Source organism: Nyctereutes procyonoides, unplaced genomic scaffold, assembly GCF_905146905.1.
Source record: "Nyctereutes procyonoides isolate TBG_1078 unplaced genomic scaffold, NYPRO_anot_genome, whole genome shotgun sequence".
Taxonomy (NCBI): domain Eukaryota; kingdom Metazoa; phylum Chordata; class Mammalia; order Carnivora; family Canidae; genus Nyctereutes; species Nyctereutes procyonoides.
The window spans coordinates 47,747,564-47,766,619 of NW_026575046.1; the positions used below are offsets into that span (position 1 = coordinate 47,747,564).

Sequence of the window (19,056 nt, forward strand, 5' to 3'; positions counted from 1 at the left end):
TCCTTGCAGGGCAGTTATGAGGATTAAATGAGATAATGCATGGAAAGCACTTAACATGAGGTCTGGCACAGAGTCAATACTCAGTCCATAACAGCCACTGTGCTAATATCCTCCTTAGTCTCCCTGGGGCTCAGCTTCTTCATTGGTAAAATTAAAATCATACCACCTGCTTTACTCATTCAACAAATATTTACTGAGTTAAGTATTGTGAATACAAAAATGTATTCACCAGACACAATTCATGGCCTCTCAGAGCCCAGTTTGAAGTTGCTCATTATTCATCCATTCAACAAATATTTTTACTGAATATTTAGTATATAGCAGGCTGCATAATGGGAATTAGAGACACAATGGCTAGTACAACAGACCTAATCCCCAAGTATCTACAGAGTAATAGCCTACGGATGATGTAATAAACTAAGCTAGTGAAATGACTAACATAGTAGGTGCTCGATAAATAAAAGTTATCTAGGTGCTAATCAGAAGCTGTGTATGTGATTTTGGGAAAGTTAGCTCATAAAAGTGTTGAAAATTAATGATTCTTAACACATTAAATTTGGTAGATAGGGACTTGGTATGGAAGTGTTGAATCACTATCTTGTATACCTGAAACTAATATTACACTATATATTAGCTGGAATTTAAATAAAAACTTTTAAAAAAAGAATTGAGAGGGGATCCTTGGGTGGCGCAGCAGTTTGGCGTTTGCCTTTGGCCCAGGGCGCGATCCTGGAGACCCGGGATCGAATCCCACGTAGGGCTCCCAGTGCATGAAGCCTGCTTCTCCCTCTGCCTGTGTCTCTGCCTCCCTCTCTCATTCTGTGTGACTATCATAAATAAATAAAAATTTTAAAAAAAGTGTTTTAAAAAAAAAAGAATTGAGAGTAAAAAAGTTTAAGATTTTAAAATGAATAAAGTGTGAGAGAAGTCCAAAAAATGAAATAATTATTTATTTTTAAAGATTTATTTACTTATTTATTTATTTGAGAGAGAGAGCATGAGCAGGAGGGATAGAGGGAGAGAGAACCTGAAGCAGACTCCATGCTGCTGTGGAGCCCAATGTGGGGCTCAGTCTCACAACCCTGAGATCATGACCTGAGCCGAGTAGGCCACTTAACCAACTGGGCCCCCAGGCACCCTCAAAACATATAATATTTATGTATACATTTAATGAGACATATATAGGATCTATATGCTGAAAATTACAAAATGCTGATCAAAGAAAACCTAAATAAATGAAGAGGCATACTGTGTTCATGGATTGGGAAACACAACATAGTAAAGATGTTACTTCTCCCTAAAGTAATATATAAGTTTTAATGCAATTGCTATCAAAATCCCAGCTAGTAGGGCACGTGGGTGGCTCAATCTGTTAAGCATCTGCCTTCAGGTCAAATCATGATCCCAGGGTCCTGGGATTGAGCCTTGCATTGGGCTTCCTGCTCACGGGGGAGTCTGCTTCTCCTTCTCCCTCTGCCTCTTTTCCTGCTAGTGCTCTTCCTCTCTCTCTCTCTCAAATAAATAAATGAAATCTTTTTAAAAAAAAAAAAAAATCCCAGCCAGGAAGGTTTTTTTTTGTTCTGTTTTGTTTTTTTGGTAGATGTAGACAAACTTGTTACAAAGTTTTGTTTTTGGTTAAGATTTCTTAAATTTATTTATTCATGAGAGACTCAGAGAGAGAGAGAGAGAAAGAGAGAGAGAGAGAGAGAGGCAGAGACACAGGCACAGGGAGAAGCAGGCTCCATGCAGGTAGCCTGACATGGGACTTGATCCCTGGTTTCCAGGATCAGGCCCTGGACTGAAGGTGGCGCTAAACCGCTGAGCCACCTGGGCTGCCCTGTTCCAAAGTTTATATGGAAAAACATAGGCCCTAGAAGTGCTGAGACAATCTTGATAAAGAAGAACAAAGTGGGATAAATCACTCTACTCAATCTTAAGGCTTGCTATGGCCACGGTAACCAAAACAATGTTATATTGGTAGTGGGCTAGATACATAGATCAATGAAACAGAATAGAGAACCCAGAAATAGACCCACACAAATACGTGCAATTGCTTTTTTTTAAAAGGAACAAAAGCAATTCAAAGGAGGAAGGATAGCACTTTTCAACAAATGGTGCTAGAGCAATCCGACTTCCATAGGCAGAAAAAAAAAAGAATCTTGATCTTATATAAAAATCAACTCCAAACAGATTATGGACTGGGCTATAAGACATAAAACTATAAACACTTTTAAAATAGGAGAAAATCTTCTGTTTCTAAGACCAGGGAGAGTTCTTAAACTTGATACAAAAAACATGTTCATAAAAGAAAAATTGATAAATTGAACCTCATTTAAGTTAAAAACTTTGTCTTTGCAAAAGTCCATGTGAAGAGGATGAAGAGACAAAATACAGACTGGGAAAAATATTTACAAACCATATATTCAAAAAGGACTAGTATCTAGAACTCATAAAGAGCTCTCAAAACTCAAATGTAAAAAACCCCACCCTGTTAGAAAATGGGCAGAAGGGGTGCCTAGGTGGCTCAGTTGCATAAGCATCCAACTCTTGATTTTGGCTCAGGTCATGATCTTGATGGATATTCTCTCCCTCCGTTCCTCCCCCTGTGTATGCTCATTCTCATTCTCTCTCTCTCTCTCTCTCTCTCTCTCTCTCTTTCTAATAAACAAATAAATCTTTTAAAAAAGTGAGTAGAGACTCCATGAGGCAGTGGCGACGGCGGCAGTGAGAGGATGAACAAGTTCAACGCATTGAAAGATGATGACAGTGGGGACCATGATCAGAATGAAGAAAACAGCACACAGAAAGATGGTGAGAAGGAAAAAAATGGAACGAGACAAAAGTCAGGGCAGCAGTAAGAGGAAGGCTGTTGTCCCTGGGCCAGCAGAGCATCCCCTGCAGTACAGCTATACTTTCTGGTACTCCAGAAGAACCCTCGGCCGTCCCACCAGCTCACAGAGCTATGAACAGAATATCAAACAGATCGGCACCTTTGCCTCCGTGGAGCAGTTCTGGAGGTTTTATAGCCACATGGTACATCCCGGGGACCTGACAGGCCACAGTGACTTCTGTCTCTTCAAAGAAGGAATTAAGCCCATGTGGGAGGATGATGCAAATAAAAATGTTGGCAAGTGGATTATTCGACTGCAGAAAGGCTTGGCATCCCGTTGCTGGGAGAATCTCATCCTGGCCATGTTGGGAGAACAGTTCATGGTTGGGGAGGAGATCTGTGGGGCTGTGGTCTCTGTCCAGTTTCAGGAGGACATTATTTCAGTATGGAATAAGACTGCCAGTGACCAAGCAACCACAGCCCACATCCAGGATACCCTTCGGCGAGTGCTTAACCTACCTCCCAACACCATTATGGAGTACAAAACCCACACCGATAGCATCAAAATGCCAGGCAGGCTGGGCCCCCAAAGGCTCCTTTTTCAAAACCTCTGGAAGCCGCAGTTGAATGTGCCATGACCCTCTCCCTTTCTGGATGGCACCATCATTGAAGCTGGCATCATCAGAGTCTCTTGTTCTGTTGGCATGCTACCTGGAAGATCCTTCCGTCCTGGACAAGAGGAATTGGAAGAGCATTTTATGTTTTAAGAACAGGCTGATACACAGCAGCTACAACAACAGCTGAGATCACTTAATAAATGGTGCTAAACTAAAAAAATAAAAATAAAAATAAATAAAAATAAAAAAAGTGAGTAGAAGACATGAACAGATATTTAACTGAAGAGGAGACAGAGATGGCCAAGAAGTACATGAGAAAAGTTCAACTTTATTAACTGTCAGGAAAATGCAAATGAAAACCACAATGAGATATCACTGTAGACCTACCAAAACGTCTAAAATAAAAAATAGGGCAGCCCGGTGGCTCAGTGGTTTAATACCACCTTCAGTCTAGGGTGTGATCCTGGAGTCCCAGGATCCAGGCCCACATCGGGCTCCCTGCATGGAGCCTGCTTCTCCCTCTGCCTGTGTCTCTGCCTCTCTCTCTCTCGCTCTCTCTCTCTCTCTCTCTCTCTCTCTCTCAGTCTCTCTCTCTCATTCATGAGTAAATAAATAAAATCTTTAAAAAAAATAAAATAAAATAAAAAATAATGAAAACATCTGGCAAGGAGGAGAAGAAACTGTATTGCTCATTCATTGTTAATGGGAATCTGCAATGGTACAGCCATTCAAGAAAACAGTTTGACAGTTTCTTAACAAAACTATTATGCCATTACCATAAAACTCAGCAATTTCCATCTTAGGCATCCCAGAGAAATGAAAACTTAAGTTCACACAAAAACTATACAAGAATACCCATATCAGCTTTATTCATAAGAGCCAGTAATCAGAAATAGCCAGATGCCCTTTAGTGGGTGAATGGTTAAACAAATTGTATACACACATGCCATGGAATACAATGCAGCAATAAAAAAGCAACAAACTACTGATATTCTCAACAATCTAAATGAATCTCCAGAGAATTATGTTAGTACAAAAAAAGCTAATATACAAAGTCTGCATGCTATTTGCACTTTTGATAAGATAAAATTTAGAACTGGAGAAAAGATTCATGGTTGCCAGGAGTTAGGGACAGTAGGGGCAAGGGGACAGAGGGTGGGTGGTGGGTATCCAAGGGCAAGACAAAAATCCTCTGGCTTGGGAATTCTTCAGTATCTTGGCTGTAGCAATGGATACACAAACCTACACACCTGACAAATATTTAGAATTAAATACACATACACAAATAAGTACAAGTAAAACTGGAAGGTCTGATTAAGATTGATAGACTGTATCAATGGCAAATCCTAGTTGTGAGATTGTATTACAGGGGATTCAAGATGTTACCACTTGAGGAAACTAGGTGTAAGAAACATTGGATCTCTTGTATTATTTCTTACTACTGCATGTGTATTTACAACTATCTTAGTAAAAATTTCAATTAAAAATTTTATTGTTTTGTATTCTAAAACTCACATTTTATTAAAAATTTAAAGATATAGGAGAGTAAAGATCAGAAAATCATCATCCTGAAATATAGCATTTTAATGCACTTTTTTCCTGCTCTTTGGTTTTTACATTTATATGAAAAAAAATTGTGAAGGACTGGAATAAAAAGCAGGGTGGTGACAAGGTGGGGACCTTGTTATCTCCTACCTTCTATGACATCAGAACTCAGTTTGAGGGATGCCTGGTGACCAGAGGCCAGGAAGGAGGAGGTTACTCATCTGCCTGTCAGGTGTGTGGGGGGCACATTGATCCACCCAGGCAGCCTGACCTGAGGCCATGGTGACCCAACAGGTGGGCAGTAGGGGGCGAGTGGCAGCCGAGCTGTTTGAAAGGAGAAGGGGCAGTCGCTGTGAAGACAAGAAACAGGTGAGGCGAGACTGGATGTATGCTGCCTCCCATCTCGGCTCCCTTTGCCACTGCAGACAGACTGTAAGGCCCTCAGAGTCAGAAGAGGCCTTCAGCCTGACCCTCCCTGGAGCCCGATCTGTTGGAACACAGCATGCATGCTTAAGTGCTTCTTCCCCAAGGCCATTACCGACTGACTCTCTTATTTAATTCCCAGTACCGTCAGCAGAAGGTATGCCCCACGAGGGCTGGATTATTTGTTTAGTTTCCTACTACATCCCTAATGCCTACAATGGTGTTTGGTGCATAATAGTGGCTGAATAAATCAATGAATGAATGAACATGCTGAAATAAATAGGCTACATCTGAATTATAGAGTTCCTGGAGTATTTATTCTTAAGGCTAAAATTCAAACCTCATGCAGAATTTTGTCCCATTGTAAGCAACCACAACATTGATGACATGTATGAGGCAGCTACTTTCAGGTGAAGGCCACCAGGCAGCACAAGAGTGTGATCCCGGAAGAAAGGAAGACTCCTGATAGCCTCAGCTCTTTCCCAGGGGCTGCTACAGTGAGTCCAAGCACGGGACAGCAGTCTTGCTGAGCTGCAGAATGGAGGCAGCTAAAGCAGCTGAACTCTGTAGGACAAGGCAATGGAGAGGAGAAAGAGAGCTGTATACCCAGGGGTTCCCCATGACTCCTTGGCTGAAGGCGGGGTGTGCGTGCAAGGGACCAGATTAGCCGCCCTGATCAGGGTGATTGCTATGTGGTTGACAGCAGAGCAGAGATCCTGGAAATCCAGTAGGGCTGAAGGTTGTTGGAATTCTGGCCCAGCTAGAGCAGAGAAACTCCTTAGCACTCAGGCATCCATTTGAGAGCACACATATACAAACATGCACACACATACCTGTCTGTGCATATATATACATGCACGCATATATCCACATGCACACATATATATACATAAATACACTTGGAAAAAAAGAAAACTCTTTTTCAGGGGCACCTGAGTAGTTCAGTTGATTAAGCATCTACCTTTAGCTCAGGTAATGATCTCAGGGTCCAGGGATCAAGTCCCCCAACAGGCTCCCTGCTCAGCCAGAAGTTTGCTTCTCCCTCTCTCTCTGCTCCTTCCCTCTGCTCGTGTTCTCTCTCTCTCTTTCTGTCTCTTTCTGTCTCTCAAATAAATGAATTTCAAAAATCTAAAAAAAAAAAAAAAGCAATGGCCAAAGTCTCCACATTAAGAAGGAAATAAAGAATTAAACTTAATGATAGAAAGAAGAAACAACAAAGATAAAATCAGAAATTAATGAAATATAAAATGAAAATAATAAAATTAATAAACTGTCTCTTTGAAAAGATTCATAAAATTGGTAAATTTTTCATAGTCTAATTTTTTTAAAAAGAGAAAACCCAGATTACCAATATTGAGAATAAAAAAGAACTATCACAATACCACCTACAGACAGACATCAAAACGATCTGAAGGTACTATGAGGAATGACTGGATACAAATGCATTTGCTAACTTAGGTGAAAGGAAGAAACTTTTTACAAAAGTTTCTCAACACAATTTACAAAAGTAACTCAAGAGGAAATAGAAAGTCCAAATGACTACAAGCCCAAAAGATTTCACCAATGAATTCTATCAATCATGTGACAGAGAAAGAAATAATATCAATTTCACACATATTCCTTCATAAAATAGAGGCAGAGGAAATGCTCCCTGACCCATTTTAAAGGTGCAGCATGACATTGACTCTAAAACTCCACAAACATATAGAAAAAAAAAAAATCTGACCTCCCCATGAATATAGATGAAAAAAATCTCCACAAAGTAGCAAATCAAATCCAGCAATAGAGAAAAAGGTGAATGCATCATGAACAAATAACTTCCTGAAGGAACTCAGGTTGGTTAGGTATTCAAAAGTCAATCCATGCAATCTCTCCCATGATCAGACAAAAAAGGTTGGCACTCAGATAGTCTCTCAGTGGATACAGGAAGTGCATTTCACTAATTCAGCACTCATTCTTGGTAAAATTCTTAGAATAGTAGGAATAGAAGGAAATGTCTTCAAGCTGAGAAAGGACAAGAAAAAAGCTAAAACCACCTCCACTTCATGGTGAGCACTCACACCTCATCCCACTAAGATACAGTGCAAGATGACCATGTTTGGTTTTGCCACTTCTATTTGGTATTTTACTAGTCAATATACAAGGCAAGAAAAAAGTTAGACTTCTGAAAAATAAAGATTAGAAAGGATGAGGTAAAACTTCTTCCCAGACAGTATGATTTTCAATATACAAAATCCTAAACTCTACCAGAAAAAAAAGGAAGAATTAAATCATAAGATACAAAATCAATTGTGGTTCTATAAACTAGAAACAATTGGAAAATGAACATTTAAAATCAATACTAGTTGTAATAGCATCAAAACCCATAAAATACTTCAAGAAGATGAGCAAGGCCCCTACACTTGAAAACTATGAAATATTACTAAGAATAATCATAGACAATGTAATGGAGAGATCCACCTTGATTATGGATTACAAGGTATGGTACTTTAGAGACATTCTTTCTCACCAAATTGAACCATAGTTTCAATGTAGTACTATTCAAAATCCCAGCAGGTTTTTTAGAAACTGAAAAGATTGATAGGTTGATAAATGTGTGTGTGTGTGCGTGTGTGTGTGTGTGTGAGAGAGAGAGAGAGAGAGAGAGAGAGAGAGAGAAAATGCAAAGGATCTAGGGTAGTCAGAAAAAATTTGAAATAAACAAAATTTAAAAACTCACACTATCTTATTTCAAGTCTTAGGATAAAGCTATATGGTCATCTAGATAATGTGGCATTGACCAAGAGAAATAGATAAAGGAATGGAACAGCATAGTGACAGTGGGGCTGTTAGGGATTGAATTGTGTCCTCCAAAATTAATATGTGGAAGCCCCAATCCTCAATGTGACTGTATTTGGAGATAATTAAGGTTAAATGAAAGCATAAAGGGTGGGGCTCAAAAAGGGGGGGCTCCACTCCAATTGTACTGATATCCTTATAAGAAGAGAGATACCAGGGATGCACAGAAAAAAAGGCTGTGTGAGGACACAGGGCAGCCATCTACAAGCCAAGAAGAGAGGTTTCACCAGAAACCAACCCTGCCTCATGCCTTGATCTTGACTTCCAGTCTCCAGAACTGTAAGAAAATTAATTTCTCTCAGTTGCTTAACCTACCCACTCTGTAGTATTCTATTATAGCAGCTCCAGAGAGTTAAGACAGATTTAGCATTGGCATAAAGGTTGCTATATAGATCAATGAAACAAAATAGAATCCAGAAGCAGACCTACATAAATATGGTAGGCATGTTTTTTACCGATTTTTAAACAATTCTAGAACTGGACATCCTGATGAAGAAAAGAATCTTGATCCCTCCTTTACATCATATACAAAAATTCATTCAAAATGGACCATATACCTAAGTGTAAAGTTAAAACAATAAAATGCAAAAAAGAAAACAGAGGAGAAAAATCTTCACAACCTTGAGTTAGACAAATTTTTTTAGATTGCACACAAAAGGAATAATCATAAAGGGAATATATTTGATTATTTGAACCTCATACGAATTGAAACCTTTAACTTTCAAACACCTTGGTAAGAAAATGAAGAAGCAAGCCACAGACTTGGAGAAAATAGTCATAATACAAACATCTGACGAAGAATATATATCCAAAATATACAAAGAACTACTATAACTTAATAAGACAAATTGCCCAATAAAAAATGAATAGAGTTTTTAACAGACATGCCCACAAAGAAAGCTATGTGAATTCTGATCAAGAAGCACATGAAAAGATGCTCCACATCTGCTATAGACTGGATGCTTATGTCCCTCCCTAAATTCATATATTGAAATCCTAACTCCCAAAGTGATGGTATTAGGAGTCAGGGGCCTTTGGGAGATGATTAGGTCATGAGAGTAGAACCTTCATGAATTGGAGTAGTGCTCTGATTAAAAAAAAAAAAAAAAAGACTCCAAAGAGCTCTCTCTGCTTTCCACCACATAAAGATAGAGTGGAAATGGATGGAACCCAGAAGAGCACCCTCAACAGAATCTTCATGCTGGCCTCCTGATTCCAAACTTCCAGCCCCCAGAACTATAAGAAATAAATTTCAGGTGTTTATAAGCCACCCGGTCTGTGGTACTTTGTTATAAGCAGTGCAAACAGACTAAAACAACATCATTAATCATTTGGGAAGTGCATATAAAAACTAGATTGACGTACCACTACACAACCAATAGAATGCCTAAAATTAGGAAGACTGCCAACACGGACGTGGAGCAACTAACTGTCTCATGTTGCTGGCAGAAACATAAATTAGTACAAAACCCTGGAAAACAGCTTTGTGGTTTCTTATCAGATTAAACATGCACCTGCCATAGGACCCAGTATTTGCATTTCTGGGTACCAACCCAAGTAGAATGAGAACAGATGTCCACACAAAGAATTGTATCCAGGTGTTCATAGCAGTTTTATTCATGATAGTCAGAAACAAGAAACAGCCCAAAGTCCATGAACAGGTGAAGAGGTAAATTGTACCATATTCATACAATATATTACTCATCGGTAACACTGAACATAAAAACATGGAGACATCTCAGAAGCATTATGTTGAGCAAAAGTAGCTAAAGTAGTTAGGCACAAAAGACTACAAAGTTCCATTGATGTGAAGTCATAGGTCAGGCAAAACTACTCCATAGTTACAGAGCAGATTAGTGAATCTCTCTGGCAGGCGAGGGTAAAGGAAGGAATGGACTATAAAAGGGCATAAGAGAACTTTCTGGGATGATGGAAATGTTCTTTCTCTTAACTGGGGTGGTAGTCCACAGGTGTAGACATGCCAAAACTCAACAAACTGTACATTTAAAATGTGTGCATTTTACTGTCTGTGAATGATACCACAATAACGTTGATTCCTTTTAAAGATCATTTAGAGCAAAAATGTAAAAGTAAGGCAAGGAATGAGAACAGAGGTGGGTCTTCTCAGCAGAAAGAAGGGAGGGAAAACCCCAGTGGAATGTCACCAGGCTGCCATGTTACTTACTTCTGCAATGTTCGGGGGTTCTATAGTAAGAGTGCATGACATAGATAACTAGGAAAAAGTTAAGCTCTAAAAATCATCTTACAGCATTGCTATGCCTAGCCTTCTGTGAGGGCAGCAGGCATGCCTGCCTGCCTGCCTGCTCCCCAGTGAGTCACCTCCTTCCTCCTTTTCTTGCCACCAGACGCTGTTGGCGTTGCTGATCTTGGTGCTGTACGTGGGCACAGGAATATCAGGTGAGCATTCTGGAATCTGAGAAAGGAGGAGCCGAGTCCACACAGAGTCAGGAGGGGTATTCTGGAGATGGCTGCATGCCAACCAGAATGCCAAGGTTCACCTTCTCCTCCCCTTCCCCACTGGGATGACCAGCCATGTTTATTTCAACTACTGCTCATTTGTCCTTTTAAGAGGTGATGTTTGTGCCTGTTTCAGGAAGAAGTTGGGAGGTGTCAGAAAGGATCAGGGAATGTAACTATCCCCAGAATCCTGTGGTTTCCCAGGTAACATATTCAAAAAAGGTACTGAGGGGATGTCAAATTTAGCTGAGGAGATCTGGGAAGGCTTCCCAGGTGTGTCATGGGCGACCTGGACCTTGAAGGACATGTAGGAGCTGGCCAGGTGGAGAAGGTGGGGATGAGCACTCCAGACAGAAGGAATAGCATGTGCAAACACTCAGAAAACTTTTTGAAACCAGTGACAGGGGATTCTATGTGAAAAAGCTCAAGATGCAACTTTGACGTCTGCCTTTCAGGGATTTGAATACCAGACCAATGAACCTGCAGAAGAGCCAATAAAAGTCATCAGGACCTGGTTGAAGGAAAATTTGCATGTTTTCTTGGAGAAGCTAGAGAAAGAGGTGCAAGAGCTGGAGCAGCTGGTACAGGACCTGGAGGAGTGGTTAGATGCTCTTCTGGGAGATGGGCATGCAGAGGATCCCTGCTCCACCTTCAAAAGTCACCTGTGAGGGCCCAGGGCTGGAACCTGGGGAGGACGCCAAGTGGAAGCCAGTGGGGAAAAGGGTTGCTGGCGGCTCCTCTACTAAAGGCTGAGCTATGACACTTGAATTTCAAAGCAAGAAAATAAAATAGTTGGGACACTAAGAACTTTGATGGCACTACTGCTGGTTCACAAGCGCTGTCAGGAGGACCCCAGGGCTCTGCTGGGAAATCCTCCAGCATACCAAAACTCTGGTACACTAGAATCAAGCCAGTCCCGGGCTCAGGACCCTCACCCACCTCCCTGAGATAGGGCTGATAAACAGTTCTTCCTTTTTTACATTCTTTTTCTTCCCTCTCTGAAACTTAGCAAGAGGACACTGGTTCTGAGGTATATAGATGGTATGTAGCCACTCAACCTTCAGACACTGCTGCTAGCAGCATAAATTGCCAAAACCCCAGTAGAGGGCAATTTGGTGATAGCTATCAAATTCACAAATGCATTTACCATTCGATCCAGAAATCTGCTTCAGGGATTTATCTAATATATATATATATATATATGTTTATGTATATATCAATATATACATACATATATATTTATCATATATGTGACATGTATATAATCTAATTACATATAATTTTATATAGTATACATAATATATTTACATATAATTTATCATATATGTGAAATATATACTTATATATATACATATGTGTGAAATTACATGTATACAATGTTACTCTCCTAGCTTCATTTATAATAGCAAAACAAAAGAAACAATCCAAATGATATCAGTAGGGCCCAGGTTAAGATAGTAGAGGCACAGCCAAATAGTGGATACCTGCAGCTGTGAAAGAGAATGAGGACGCTTTCCTTCTGATAGAGGAGAGTCTACAGGAGAGGTTGTTAAATGAGAGAAATTAAGGCATAAGAAGAGCATGGGGATAAGAATCTATATTTTGTTGTTGTTGATGATGATGATGTTATGGAATGTGCAAGAAAACTCTAGAAGGATCAAAATGGGGGAGGGGCAGGTTGGGGGAGTTGAAAGTGAGCAAATATATGAACAGAATGAAAGGGAAAACTTTTCACACTTTTTTGTTTTCAGACTATATGAATGTTTTGCCTATTCAAGTATTTTTAAAATAAAATTACCTATTATTTTGCTTGCAGAGCAGGACTGGAATACAGAATATACAAGCAAAATAAGAATACCACTATGATGAAATTATGAATGATTTAATTTTTTAAGCAGTGCCAAGAGAAAACCCTCTATTGATTAACTTATTTTGATTAAATGATGATAATTTTTATCTAGGATTTTCCCTTTTTCCTTTAACTTCCAGGAAGTTCAGCGTTTATTTCGTTGTCCATTGTGGGAATTATATCAGCCTCACTCTTGCACTATTTGCCCCTTTCTAAGATTTTTTGTTTTCTATTTTAGTGGAATTATTATATTCATGCCATAGTACTACCTCAAATCTTTGGAAAGTCATGAGGGTTCCAATTCAAACTGTCTCATAGAATATCTGCCTTACAGGGGAATGGCATGGCAATTCTGCTTGCCAGGAGGAATTATTCAATTGCCACTTGGGAAGGAAAAAGTCTTTGCAAGTTATGGTCACAGTTTTGCCACTTTGAATAGGTGTCAGAGGGTAGGGACCAGAATCTGTTTTTCTTGTTTGCAGCTATTTTAGCAAATATTCTGCAGGAAGGTCTGATAATGATATATCTTTGCATTTATTTTTACTGTTACTATAAAGGCTGTAGTAACATATCCAAAATCATGTACATGTACAGGGTTCCCAGGCAGAATTTTGACTGTACACAGGTTTAGCCTAACATACACTTCAGACTCTAACCCTCATTTAAGTTGCAATTGTATTGTACCCATAATATATATGTGTGTGTGAATATTTATATTTACATATTATATATATTTATATATTTTTTATATATGATATAGTTGTAAATATTTCTATAAAATAGATATGTATATAAAATTGTGGGATACATAAATAAAAGAAAATGGAGCCTAGATTCTTGTGGATTGAAACCACCTCCGTGGATATTAGCAGAACCTTTGAACAGAGGAATCACACCCTGAAAGCTCCCAGGAATTACTCCCACGCACCCACAAACAGGGCCTGATAGAAACAGCCCATGCTGTTGGTGTGGTCGCTTTTGGTATGTTCACTTGTGAGCCCACAAGAACAGCAAGCCCGCTACCCAGGGCAGCTCCGGCAGAGGATTTATCGTGGCACAACACAGGAGCCAGAATCTCATGAAATTAAGAATATACCATAACCTGGGAACCCAGAGACTAGAAGAGAAAGGTCTTTGAGAACCCAAGGTATCTCCCGAGGTGCTACAGGAGCCCCTGCCACAAGAATCTGGGAGCTTACCTCTAGCTTTCCACCTTTACCTTGAATGGGTGACTCTCTGGCTTTCTGCTTCTCTTTGTGAGTCTTCCCTGTCTCTTCCTGCTTCCAAAGGCTCCTTGCCCACCGCTCTATCTATCCCTTCTTCAGCTCAATACTTCTGCCTGCGAGTCCTCCTAACTGATTTGCTCCTGGTCCCACAAGTCCTCTCCCTTTCTCATGACATCCCAAAGTTCCAATTACTATATAATTCTGTCTACATTTCCCAGAGCAAACTCCAGGAGAGTGGGTGGGATGTGATTGACTCATCTCATCAGATGGAGCTTCCTTTCCTGAGCCAGACTCTGGATCGGCCTCTGGACTGGATGACCTTGGGGTGACCACCCCTCACCCCTGCTCCAACCAGCTGTGATAGGACAGAGAGGGAAGGATCAAGTACTCCAGAATGGAGTGACCTCATATGAGAAACAGCCTGGGCCCCTTCCTGATGGGTGGCTCTGGACCATGTATAATGACCTCACACTTCCCAAGGAGGTCAGAAGTGTGAAAGAGAGTGATGGCAACCCTTGTACCGTGTAGTCCCAAGAGTCAATATCAAGGAAGCAGAACTGTGTGAGACAAACATTCATAGGCTGTATGTAATAGCTGAGAATGAGGTGGGAGGGGCTTGACTACAAGAATCATCAGAGTCAACATAAGTGAGTGGGTCATCCTATTCTGGGAATATTTCATTCATTCTCCAGTTTCTGGGTATAAAAAAGACAAATGATGCACTTAAGGAGAAGAGTACGGGGGGGCCCTGGGTGGCTCAGGTGGTTAAATGTCCAACTCTCTATTTTGGCTCAGTCACAGTCACAGGGTCTTGAGATTGAGCCTGGAATCAGGCTCCATGCTCAGCACAGAGGTTGCTCCAGATCCTCTTTCTCCCTCTCCCTTTGCCCCTCCCACTGTTCTCTCTCTCTCTCTCTCTCTCTCTCTCAAATACATACATAAGAAGAATGTGACTACCTTTAATGACTTTGAAGTCTTATAATTTGAAAGAACTAGGCAAAATATTGCCCAGTAGATCTATTAAGGGGTCCACTTTCATATCTACAGAGTGGACTTCCCTTTGGGAGAGAAAATGTCTTTTACTTGAGACTTGAGAAAACAACTATTTCCAGCTCCTTCCATTCAATCAAGAAATAAGGCCACCAGCAGAGCAGGGTCTCCCTGCTCCCATCCCAATCCCCAACTCAACCCACTTCCAACAAAACCCAGCTCCAACTGATTCTGATCTTGCAAGGCCAGGCTTCCCAGCCACCAAAGAATACTTAAAATAGAAATGAGAGTGGTGCCTGGGTTGCTCATTGGTTAAGCATCTGGCTCCAGCTCAGGTCATGATCTCAGGGTCCTGGGATCAAGCCCTGCATTAGCCTCCCTGCTCAGTGAGGAGTCTTTTTCCCTCTCCCTTCTGCCCCGACTCCCCAGCTCATGCTTGCTCACTCTCTCTCAAATAAATAAATAAAATCTTTAAAAAAAATAGAAAAGAGAAATTGAGTAATAAAATCAGGAGTCAAAACTTAAAAAAAAGAAAAAGATTGGGGCATGCATGTGCCAGCCACTGGTGAGCAAGAAGTTTATAGGCTAATGGAAAAAAAACAAGCAGAAAAGTCAAGACCAGGGAATTTTGGAGAATGATAAGTGTATGAGTAGAAACAAGGAAACCACTTAGCAAGCCACTGTGGTTTTCCATGTGGAAATGGAGGCATGCGGGGAAGAGGTGTAGAAAAGCAGAATTCAGTTTGAAAGTATCATCAGCAGGACATGCTGATGGAAAAGAAGGAGGTAGGAGGGTCCAGATAGCCATCTGCTCAGGCTCAGGATGCCCCCTCTCTTCAGTGCATGGCAGCCTGAGCCATGATTCAGGTCCTGACCCAAGATGCTCACAAGGACTATGTGGAAGAGACAGGCATAGTCTTGTTAAGGGAAAAGTGGCCAGTTGGAAAACTGTCCTGACTACTCAATTATCTACATTTCTTCCTTTGTTTCAGGCACCTGGAGCATGAGGTCAGCATCACAAACAATTAAACATTTTAATTAATTTTAATTGATGGTTTTCTCCCCATCTCTCTTTTACTTAATAGATCTATTTGGCAGCCTTCCTGATGCTCCCTCAGGCTCTTCTCTTTTGCTAACACTGATTCATTCTACATTTTTCTTTGTTTGTTTTATTGTTTTTGGTCAGCTTCTCTTCTGTTCCTCCAACTTATATAATGGGGAAAACACCCACAATCATTGGGATAATTTATGTTTTGAAGATAAAAATCTGATAATCTAGACAAAATTGAATAAGATAAAGTCCATCTATGTATTAGCTATATGTATTTCCTAAGAATATAAGGATTATTGGGGAGAAATAATAAAATAGTGGCAACAGACATTTAGAAAATGTGTTCCTGTTTTAGGGGCTTGGTCAAGCCCTATTGCTAATTTCAGTTTATGGACTGGGACATTGAGGCATAGAGAGATCATAACATTGATAAAATCATATCATCAATAACCCAGGCTATCTGGCATCAAAGCTCTCACACCAATTCAATGAGCTTCATAGCCTTGCCTCCATTAAGCCTAGCCAAGATAATGTCTTCTCTCATTTTATTGTTAAGTAATCATATGCCAATTAAATTTACAAGGCAATAAATTTACATTGCATGCTACTACATGTTGGGTACATATATAGAGAGGTAGAAGTCACATTCTCTGCCCACATATAGCCTGTCCTTCTACCATGAAACCAAGAAACAAAGACGAGAAAAATGAAGTATCTACATTCTTGTAACAGCTATTGGATAAAGTGCCAAAGGCACCTAATTGCCAAATGAGCTATATACTTACTGGCCTAATGAAGAATTCAGAGAAGGGATAAGGAGCTTGAGTTGGCACTAACATGAAAATCTGTTAGTCCAAGTTATAGAAAAATGCAGAAACCCAAATTAGGCTGTAGCCAAGGGGAAATCATGAGGAAACTGGAAAAGAGATGAATGATGGATGGAGGCAGAGAGGGGCCCTTCCCACAAGAATCACATCTCAGGCATGGGTGCTGGTGTGGCCCAGCCCAACCCCAAGTGTCAGATCCTAGGTCTCAGGTAAGATTTGGGGCCCAGATCCCCCACAGATCTTTGTGAGAAACAGTGGTTTCATTTTTTTTTTTTAAACAGATGTCCTTGGGAAGTAGGGATTTGGGCTTCACTGAAATTATTCCCAGACCAGGAAAGTCCATTTCCAGTCTGCATGTCATATTTGTGATGATGTCAAGTAAAAATGTGGATTTAATTTGTTCTCTTAATCCACAAATTTGTTCAAAAAAATTGTGAAATGCCCTAAATCCAATTTGGTTCAAATCTGGCTGTCAAAAGGATAATTGAGGGTGGTGAGAGATGGAGCCAAAGAAGACGCCTTTCTGGGGCATCCAAATCCCTTCTGTTGTGACATTTCCAAGAGGACATGCATCCCTGCTGGAAGGCAAAGAAAACAAAAATTTTATTCAGACACCATGGCCAGCTTTCTCAGTGGAGTGGCTGAGCTCTCAGCAGAAGGACCTGACTCACCTGTGTGCTTCGGCCAAATCACTCCACCATTCAGATTCTCAGTTTCCCCCTCTGTCATCTGGGGCTACTACCACCTCCTCTGAGCATCTGTTGGGATATTAAAAGGATGTAACAGTAAAGCATAATGTTAGGAAGCCATTAATTAGATGTTTACAAATGGTAGCATAAGAGGAAAGTCCAGGTAAATCTAGACTCAGGCCCAGTTAGATCCAGGGGACACTGGCCCTTGTCTCACTCTCCATCTGTCAGCTCCATTTGCCTCTAGGCTGGCCCCATTCTCAGGCAGGCTGGCCCCTGACTGTGGTAAAGATGGCGTCAGGAGCTTAGGCTCTATCATATCCTACTGGTCTCCCCAGAAGAAGGGAGAGCCCTCTTCCCTGAAAGCCATGGTCAAAGGCCTGAAACTGAACCTGGTGGTTCTTGGATTGGATCAAATACCCATTTCGGAGCTAATCTTGGTGGCTGAAGTGACACAGTGCTCACATGGGTCAGATCTGTTTCACACACCCATCCCATCCCTCTAGCCAGGAATAATCCTAAGCATAGATGGTGTCAGGAAATCAGGGTGCTGTTACCAGAATGTGGGAAACTAGTGCTAAGAAAAAATGTTAAATACTTCATTAAAGCGTGAATGGCAATTCTTTACATCTCCATCACACTTTGGTGGGGTCCAAAGCACTTTCTCAGCTATCTTATTTCATCTGAATCATAGCTCATCTAGACAAGACAAGTGACATTTTCTGACAGCCGGTGCATGGGTGAACTACAGCAAAATTTACCTCTCCTGCCTGTGAGCACAGGCAAAGTGCATAAAGGAGGTGAAAGGACAGGGCTTTGGGGTCAAATAGATCTGGTCTGGGGTCAAACAGATACCCCCACCTATCCAGTGTGACCTCAGACAGGTCATTCCATCCCTGTGGGCCCTAGTCTGCTGCCCATAAAATGGGGTATGTCTACATATCTCCAGGGCCCACTGAGAGAATAAAGTCATAACAGCCAACTTTTATCTAGTGTTTACTATGCTTCAGGCAGGGTTCTAAGCACTTTATGAGCATCCCCTACCTTATTTAACCACCACAACAATCTGTGTGTACTATCAGTGTCTTCATTACAGACGTAAGGAACTTAGGACATGGGGCGCACAAATATCCCAGGGTTGCACAGTACGTGGTGAAGTCAGAATGCCAACTCAGACAAGTCAACTCCAGGGCCACGTGCTAAGGCTCCACCCTATGCTCCTTCCAGATTAAATGAGGTAATGAGCATGCTGAGCTATGTAAACTGTAACACATTATATAAATGTCACTCGCTATTACTTCTCTCCTCCCACCCTGGTCATTAAAGCCATGAGGGACCTCATGAATCTACCACTCAGATATGTTCTCTCAGGGCTAGACTCGGCCCCTTAGCTGCACTTCCTCCCCGCCTGCCTCTGGCTGAGGCTACACCTACAGACCCATCTGATTCTTTTCTCTCTAGATTCAGGCAAAGTCATTTCTTGCACACAGGCATTCATTTACCCCAGAACACTTAATGACTGAAAGGAGAAGCTGGGGTCACACTGGACAGCAGAAAGATTTTGGAGAACCAAACCAACACAGTCTCTACTCCCAGGGTGGTGGAAACTCAGAGAAAACAGCACCTGGGGAGGATACTCAGCATCATGGATAACTTGGGCATACTATTAGAACCCAGCTGCCAGGGTGGGGGT

General features: G+C 41.0%; 1 protein-coding gene and 1 pseudogene across 1 annotated transcript; both read left to right on the forward strand.

Annotated features, from left to right (window-relative positions):
* Positions 1 to 2,706: 2,706 nt before the first annotated feature.
* LOC129509781 (eukaryotic translation initiation factor 4E type 2-like) lies at positions 2,707 to 3,664 on the forward strand (annotated as a pseudogene).
* Positions 3,665 to 5,271: 1,607 nt separating this feature from the next.
* SMIM23 (small integral membrane protein 23) lies at positions 5,272 to 11,399 on the forward strand. Its single transcript, XM_055325621.1, has 4 exons — positions 5,272 to 5,361; positions 10,620 to 10,671; positions 10,868 to 10,935; positions 11,187 to 11,399. Exons 1-4 carry the CDS (start codon positions 5,272 to 5,274, stop codon positions 11,397 to 11,399), a joined length of 423 nt encoding a protein of 140 aa, XP_055181596.1.
* Positions 11,400 to 19,056: the final 7,657 nt, after the last annotated feature.

Excerpts from the sequence above, each read along its gene's own strand:
- SMIM23 (XM_055325621.1), top strand. The coding sequence starts at position 5,272 with ATGGTGACCCAACAGGTGGGCAGTAGGGGGCGAGTGGCAGCCGAGCTG. Across the intron at positions 5,362-10,619 it reads GCTGTGAAGACAAGAAACAG|ACGCTGTTGGCGTTGCTGAT; the intron begins GTGAGGCGAGAC and ends TCTTGCCACCAG. Across the intron at positions 10,672-10,867 it reads CGTGGGCACAGGAATATCAG|GAAGAAGTTGGGAGGTGTCA; the intron begins GTGAGCATTCTG and ends TGCCTGTTTCAG.